This window comes from Balaenoptera physalus (assembly GCF_965194825.1).
Source record: "Balaenoptera physalus genome assembly, chromosome: 5".
NCBI classification, from domain to species: domain Eukaryota; kingdom Metazoa; phylum Chordata; class Mammalia; order Artiodactyla; family Balaenopteridae; genus Balaenoptera; species Balaenoptera physalus.
The window spans coordinates 94,142,912-94,151,082 of record NC_138884.1 but is presented as its reverse complement, the minus strand read 5'-3'; the positions used below and the strand labels follow the sequence as shown (position 1 = coordinate 94,151,082).

Genomic DNA, 8,171 nt, shown 5'->3' with positions numbered 1-8,171 from the left:
GTAGTGGAACGCGCGGGCGCAAGGCCGCGGAGTGGACTGGCTTCAGTGTTTGGCCTTGGACCCTGGAAAAATGGAGCCGGATGTCGCAGGGAGGCAGGCGTTTTGATAAACCAGAGTTTGCCAAATATAAGGGGAATTTGGCGTTACTGACACTTAGCCGGCTGCTGGGGCGCTGCGGCGCCCGCCCCCGCCCCCCGACTTCAGACTGCGGCGGTACGCACTGAGTCTGCGCGCCGGGCTGTTCTCGCTGATGTTGCAGATAACAGAGCGGAGACGCTCTGGTGGCGGCGAGAGGGTAGGAAGTGGGAGATAGGGGATGGGGAAGTGGGGCGGGAAGGCCGCCTTCCCAGCCTGGCCTCGGAGGAGGAGCCGCTACCCCCAGAGTGCTGCTGTTTTAGCAGACTGGAAAATACCCGCCCGCTCCCTGGCACATACCACACACGCTTCCTTCCTCCGCACCTCTACGGTCCTCCATAGGGAATGCTTGGAAATCTCTGCCGCCCCTCCCCCATTCCTGCTGCCTGCACCCGCCTAAACAACCGCGCGCTACAACTGCTTGTAGACTTTATTGGTGTTTGTCTTCTTTAAATCATTCTGCCGCCTCACATAGGTCTCGTAAAAGCAGAGTACCCACTCTGGACGGCTTTCTTTCTCTTTGCTTCTTTTCGCTTTAAATTTTCCTTTAAGAGGAGGCCCTTCAATGCCGATAAATTGAGCAGACCAGCTGAGGACCAACCAAAACCTAGCAGTAGCCCCTTTTCTTTTTTGAGGTGGAAAGAATTCTCTCCAATTATCTCCTGCCCACCTCAAACCGCCCCACCCCAATCCTGGCTGGGACCCCTTATTTAACAGCCGCTGAAATAAATGAAGAGTAACTGGCTACACTTTAGAAAACACGACCAGAATTGAGATCCGATGAGGCGGGCTGCGGTGGCCGTGACTGAAAACTGGGGAAGCCTCGCGTGGGGGAATACCATGTACGATCAAGTGGCACAAAGTCAAAAGAAGGAGAGAAAAGAAACTAGGGACACTTAGGTACACAAAGTTGCCATTAAAGTTTATTTCCCTTTTATCCAGATAGGTGACGCTACACTTTGCCAGTTACTAAAGGCTACAGTTTTCTGCTCAGAAAATAATATCGAGGCTTCCAACATGTGTTTATTACCCAGGCGCGCGCACACACACGGTCTACCCCCGTAAGCAAGCGCGACGACAGGGATGCCAAGCATTTAAACAAAGACAGCCGCGCGCTTCCCCCCCCCCCCCCAACCCCAGCCCTCCTAACTCTGCGCTCCCAAAAAAGGATCCCTCTACCACTCTCTCTGGAGTTCGCTGTTCTCTCTTAACCACTGCAGCCCATCATGGTTTCTCAGAACACCAGCGTGGCTCCTTGGGTGCACGCGGGGTCCCCGAAGCCACAGCTGACCAAGCCTTAACCAAGACGCTAATTCGCGAACCAGAGACACTTCGGGAGGTGGGGAACATCGTCTGAGAAGGGGGAGAAGGAGAAACGTTTGCTGACACACGCCCGGCGCTCTTACACACACACGGCATTAGTCAGAGCGAGGAGGAAATTTACCAGCCCCAGGGAGGGAAAGCAAGTTCCCCCCAGAACGCAGCGGCTGCACTCGCCGGGGAGGGAGAGTGGCAAGCTTTGGCTTATGGGGGACTTGATGAGGTTGTGCATACTTGGAGTGGCCCCCGGAGCTGAAGCTGGGCTTTCCGGAGCGGGGCGGCTGGCTACTGCTCCCTCCTGTCTCCCTCCCCCCCGTACTCCTCCCTCCTTCTCTGCAAGTGTGTAGTTTCCGCGGCTCCGCTGCCACTGCCGCCGCCGCCGCCGCCGAAGCAGCAGCAGCAGCAGCGTCAGGGACATACTTGAGCCGCGAGCGAGGCAGTGAGCTCCCAGCAGCAAACCACCACTTTGGGCAAACTTGCGGGTTTCCGGCTCGCGGCTAGCGAGCGGGAGCTTCCCGCTTGCCATTCAGTGTCTTTGAGCCGTGGCAGCCAAAGGGGCGGCGGGAGTGCCCGCACCACTCTCCAGACCAAAGGGGACGAGACAACTGCGGAATTCACCCGCCGTGCCAGGGCACTTCCGAGGCAACAACCGACTGGCACTTTTTGTCCCCTTGGCAAACTGGATTTTTTCTTTCTTTCTTTTCTTTTTTTTTAAAGCTACTTGGCAGCTGCCTCTGACTCCACCTCCCCCACCCCCCATGCCTTTTGCTTTTCTTCGGAAATCCGGACAGAATTGGGCATCTTTGTTAATTGCCGTTGGGAGAGCCCGGCTGGGGTCTTTCGCCAGGCCAACCTCGCCTGCGCAGCGAGCCTGGTTTGCTCACCTTTGAACTGCGTAGGGATCAAGTTCAGCTTGAGTAGCCTGCGTTGGGACTGGGAGAAAGGAGAAGGGAGCGTGCAGGAGAGAGGAGTGGGAGAAGGGGAAAGGGGAAGGGAGAGGAGGGAGGAGAGGAGGAGGAGAGAGGGAGGGAGGGGAGGGATCGAGAGAGAGCGGGGAGAGAGGGAGGCTGCAATCTCCTCCCTGAATCGCGCACAGCGCTGCAGATCCCAGTGCTCTGACATGCGGGCCGAATGCAGGTGAGGAAAGGCACAGACTCTGCGGCTGCGAACCCAAACTTGGGCACCGCGCGGTGCGCACGGCTCAGCCTTCACCCCCACGGGCGAAAGGCTGCTGCGGTTTCAGGCGGCGGCTTCGTGACTAATGACCTTGCGCAGAGTTGTTAAGAAAAAAAAGAGAAACCCGAGCTCTCTGGGGTGAAAAGGGACTGACTATCTGGGCGTCCCTGAAGATGGCTCGGGCTGCTCTTCCGCGCGCGGGGGGAACCCTGAAGCGGACCGCTGTGTGACTCGAGTCGTCTCCACTGCACGGTGCCCGAAGCGACCTGCGGGGATTTTTCATTCTCGATCTGTTGACTGGCTCCCCCGCTGCCTGAGCGGAGTCGGAGTTGAGACTGGCTTGTTGCTAGCCCTAGCACCTCGTGCAGGAAGCGACTCACGTTTGCCTGGGCAGCCGGAGCAGAAGCTGGGTCTGGAGTGAGTGGCTGGAACGTGAATTGGACTCAACTCGTGTAGCAGCAAAGACGAGCGGGGTTGGCAGGCAGGGGAGGCTGCAGGCTCGCTCCCCGCTGCTTCCCGGCTCCACCGCCGGCCTGACGGACCGGTTCCGGCCCCATACGACAGAGCGGGGACAGGAGCCCGGGATCCTCTGCCCGTTGCGGTGATGACTCTGCGGGGGCGGGGGCGGGGGGGCTCCGAGTCCGCGGCGCTCAGTGTCCCGTGAACTGTGAGTACTGCGACTGAACGGCGGCCGGCGAGCGGGCGATTAGCACCCATTGCATGAATTATGAAACAATAACTTTAAGAGGAAGCAGGAGAAAAAAAAGAAGGATCTATCGCTGGTCCCCCCCTGGCCGACTCTGGACGTTGCTCTTGCCCCCTCCCTTTTCTCCCTCTCGCTTCTTCCCTTCACAGAGAGGGGAGAGGACTGGGAGGAGGGCAGGCGACCGGCCCCGGAGGAGGGGGGCGCCTAGGGGGCCGTGATTAGAAGGAGCAGTAGCAGCAGCAGCAGGAGAAGATGCTGAGGATGCGGACCATGGGATGGGCGCGCGCCTGGTGCCTGGGCTGCTGTCTCCTCTTGCCGCTCTCGCTAAGCCTGGCGGCCGCCAAGCAACTCCTCCGGTACCGACTGGCCGAGGAGGGCCCAGCAGACGTCCGCATCGGCAACGTCGCCTCGGACTTGGGCATCGTGACCGGCTCCGGTGAGGTGACTTTCAGCCTCGAGTCGGGCTCCGAGTACCTGAAGATCGACAACCTCACCGGCGAGCTGAGTACCAGCGAGCGGCGCATCGACCGCGAGAAGCTACCCCAGTGTCAGATGATCTTCGACGAAAACGAGTGCTTCCTGGACTTCGAGGTTTCGGTGATCGGGCCCTCGCAGAGCTGGGTGGACCTGTTCGAGGGTCGGGTCATCGTGCTCGACATCAACGACAACACGCCCACCTTCCCGTCGCCCGTGCTCACGCTCACGGTGGAGGAGAACCGGCCAGTGGGCACTCTTTACCTGCTGCCCACTGCCACCGACCGTGATTTCGGCCGCAACGGCATCGAACGCTACGAGCTGCTCCAGGAGCCCGGGGGCGGCGGCGGCGGCGAGGGCCGGCGCGCTGGGCCTGCAGACAGCGCCCCCTACCCCGGGGGCGGCGGGAACGGCGCGAGCGGCAGCGGCCCGGGTGGTTCCAAGAGGCGGCTGGACGCGCCAGAGGGCGGCGGCGGGACCAGCACCGGCGGCCGCAGCAGCGTGTTCGAACTGCAGGTGGCCGACACCCCGGATGGCGAAAAGCAGCCGCAGCTGATCGTGAAGGGGGCGCTGGACCGCGAACAGCGAGACTCCTACGAGTTGACCCTGCGTGTGCGCGACGGTGGCGACCCGCCTCGCTCCTCCCAGGCCATCCTGCGGGTACTCATCACAGACGTGAACGACAACAGTCCCCGCTTCGAGAAGAGCGTGTACGAGGCTGACCTGGCGGAGAACAGCGCCCCGGGGACTCCCATCCTGCAGCTGCGTGCCGCCGACCTGGACGTGGGGGTCAACGGGCAGATCGAGTACGTGTTCGGGGCGGCTACCGAGTCCGTGCGGCGCCTGCTGCGCCTCGACGAGACGTCCGGCTGGCTCAGTGTCCTGCACCGTATCGACCGCGAGGAAGTGAACCAGCTGCGCTTCACCGTCATGGCCCGCGATCGCGGGCAGCCCCCCAAGACCGACAAGGCCACGGTGGTCCTTAATATCAAGGACGAGAACGACAATGTGCCGTCCATTGAAATCCGCAAGATCGGGCGTATCCCACTAAAGGACGGGGTGGCCAACGTGGCCGAGGACGTTCTGGTCGACACCCCCATCGCCCTGGTACAGGTGTCTGACCGGGACCAAGGCGAGAACGGAGTGGTCACCTGCACCGTGGTGGGCGATGTGCCCTTCCAGCTCAAGCCGGCCAGTGACACAGAGGGCGACCAGAACAAGAAGAAGTACTTCCTGCACACCTCGGCCCCTTTGGACTATGAGACCACCCGGGAGTTCAACGTGGTCATAGTGGCGGTGGACTCGGGCAGTCCCAGCCTCTCCAGCAACAACTCCCTGATTGTCAAGGTGGGAGACACCAACGACAACCCGCCCGTCTTCGGCCAGTCGGTGGTGGAGGTATACTTTCCTGAGAACAACATCCCCGGCGAGAGGGTAGCCACGGTGCTGGCGACAGACGCAGACAGCGGGAAAAACGCTGAAATCGCCTACTCGCTGGACTCTTCCGTGATGGGGATCTTTGCCATCGACCCCGATTCTGGGGACATCCTCGTCAATACGGTGCTGGACCGCGAGCAGACTGACAGGTATGAGTTTAAAGTTAACGCCAAAGACAAAGGCATCCCGGTGCTACAGGGCAGCACCACAGTGATTGTGCAGGTGGCTGACAAGAATGACAATGACCCTAAGTTTATGCAGGACGTCTTTACCTTTTATGTGAAAGAAAATTTGCAGCCCAACAGTCCCGTGGGAATGGTCACAGTGATGGATGCTGACAAGGGGCGCAATGCGGAGATGAGTCTGTACATAGAGGAGAACAGTAGCATTTTTTCCATTGAAAATGACACGGGGACCATTTACTCCACAATGTCTTTTGACCGGGAACATCAGACCACGTACACATTCAGAGTCAAGGCTGTGGATGGGGGAGATCCTCCCAGATCCGCAACAGCCACAGTCTCTCTCTTTGTGATGGATGAGAATGACAATGCCCCCACAGTTACCCTTCCCAGAAATGTTTCCTACACTTTACTGCCACCTTCAAGTAATGTCAGGACAGTAGTAGCTACGGTGTTGGCAAGAGACAGCGATGATGGCATCAATGCAGACCTTAACTACAGCATTGTGGGAGGGAATCCCTTCAAGCTGTTTGAGATTGATTCCACCAGTGGTGTGGTTTCCTTAGTGGGGAAACTCACCCAAAAGCATTATGGCTTGCACAGATTGGTGGTGCAAGTGAATGATAGTGGGCAGCCTTCCCAGTCTACCACGACTCTGGTGCATGTGTTTGTCAATGAAAGTGTTTCTAATGCAACTGTGATTGACTCCCAGATAGCCAGAAGTTTGCACACCCCACTCACCCAGGATATAGCCGGTGACCCAAGCTATGAAATAAGCAAACAGAGACTCAGTATTGTCATTGGGGTGGTTGCTGGAATTATGACAGTGATTCTAATCATCTTAATTGTAGTGATGGCAAGATATTGCCGGTCCAAAAATAAAAATGGCTATGAAGCCGGCAAAAAAGATCATGAAGACTTTTTTACACCCCAACAGCATGACAAATCTAAAAAGCCTAAAAAGGACAAGAGAAACAAAAAATCTAAGCAACCTCTCTACAGCAGCATTGTCACTGTAGAAGCTTCTAAACCAAATGGACAGAGGTATGATAGTGTCAATGAGAAGCTGTCAGACAGCCCAAGCATGGGCCGATACCGATCAGTTAACGGTGGGCCTGGCAGTCCTGACCTGGCCAGGCATTACAAATCTAGTTCCCCATTGCCTACTGTCCAGCTTCACCCCCAATCACCAACTGCAGGAAAAAAACACCAGGCCGTACAAGATCTGCCACCAGCTAACACATTTGTGGGAGCAGGAGACAACATTTCAATTGGATCAGATCACTGCTCTGAGTACAGCTGTCAAACCAATAACAAGTACAGCAAACAGGTAAGATGCATCCCAAATATATTTAAATATCTGAGACAGAGCATCTTCTGCAAAGTTTTGTCTTCTCTCTTAAAGCTACCAGTTAAAATTTTAATAGCAGGAATTTAGTGTTGTTGTAGTTCATACACCATTTATTTAGTAGAGGCCATGTACAAAAGGTACACCACTGTATTTTGCATGTTATACCAGAGTTTACTAAGTTACTAAAGAAAACACTGTAGGCAGTGTTTTACACTTCTTTTAGTACTTGACAATCCTAATTCATTCTACATTCTCTGTTTCCAGATAAATATGTAAGTATTGTTTGGATGGCTAGTTTTAACCTGAAATTATTTTCTTTTGTGCTACTAAGTGGATAATTGTATCCAAAGACAAAATTTCTAAAGTTACTTCTGCTGTCTATGCAAATTGGACACTAAAAAAGTTTTAGCTACATTATACACTATCAGAATTTTACAGATAAGCAGATGCTGATTTATGCAAATGAAGTACTAAGTCTGAGATATTGAAAAACTGACTACTTTGACAAAATGCTGACTTACAATATTAAATGATATTCAGCTACCATGCAAAACTACATTTTTATTATTTAAGTATCTATACAATTAGGCTTCTATGAGGATATGCAGTCGGCCTTTATATTATTTGTATTTGGCAATAAAAGTTCATAAGCAAAAGTAAATTACATGAACCATTTATTATTTAAGCCAAGCAACAAAAAGTTCAAGTTTGATGCAGTGTGTGCAAGAATATTTTGATATGCATTGTGATATACTGAGACTATAAAGGTTTTATGGAGTATTTGACACAGTTAGCATTCAGTGAAATGTGGCAGGAGTAAAAAAAAAAAAAAGTGTATTCTGAGGTGAACTTCAAAAAATATAAAATTTATTTTCGAAAGTTTTGCTCATGTAATATATATGTGTGTGTGTGTATAACTCACAAAGTTTACTTTTCACGCCCATCAAAGTTTGACACACAACAAATAAAACCTTTTGGAAAATTCTGTCTAAAGCTGTAGCAACTCTGCTAATAAAACGTCACATATTTCTTATCACCAGAACGTCTCAAGAAACACATTTATGTCTGTCAATTAATATCCAATAATAGTTTTTCTATTAAATATGTTTTGCATGTGAAATGTGAGATCTTAGAATAATTAAGGCAAAGAAAAGAGTTATTTTATAGCCTCATTGAAGATGTTATTGATGGGCTAAGTAAAGATATTATAGAAAAGAGATAAATATTTATTTCTTATTGTCATAATTTAAAATAATCAACTTTCTAAAGAAATGTCTTTGATATATAGTAGTTTACTGTAGGTATTTGGATAAGGAGAAAGGCAACATGCTTTTATATCCAGTTATCAAAGCAATCCAAGAAAACACAGGTTTGAACTACACTGAATTAA

The 8,171-nt window shown here is 53.0% G+C and overlaps 1 protein-coding gene and 1 long non-coding RNA gene across 14 annotated transcripts in view; one reads left to right on the top strand and one right to left on the bottom strand.

The window, feature by feature from the left end:
• Nucleotides 1-1,036: 1,036 nt before the first annotated feature.
• LOC309662144 lies at nucleotides 1,037-2,442 on the bottom strand. The gene is made up of 2 exons (XR_014264534.1): nucleotides 2,340-2,442; nucleotides 1,037-1,488 (listed from the first exon to the last, which is right to left on the bottom strand). It is a non-coding gene; the product is annotated as an uncharacterized lncRNA (long non-coding RNA).
• A 57-nt stretch (nucleotides 2,443-2,499) lies between these two features.
• PCDH7 (protocadherin 7) overlaps nucleotides 2,500-8,171 on the top strand; it is a 422,241-nt gene continuing 416,569 nt past the window's right edge. For 7 of the 13 annotated variants that reach the window (XM_082464528.1, XM_082464536.1, XM_082464527.1 and 4 more), the window contains exon 1: nucleotides 2,502-6,760. In XM_082464528.1, the coding sequence (XP_082320654.1) occupies nucleotides 3,590-6,760 (3,171 nt within the window). In that variant the 5' untranslated portion in view covers nucleotides 2,502-3,589. Of the gene's footprint in view, nucleotides 6,761-8,171 lie in introns of all 13 variants that reach the window. The other 6 variants (XM_082464525.1, XM_082464534.1, XM_082464532.1 and 3 more) reach the window with 2 other exon arrangements.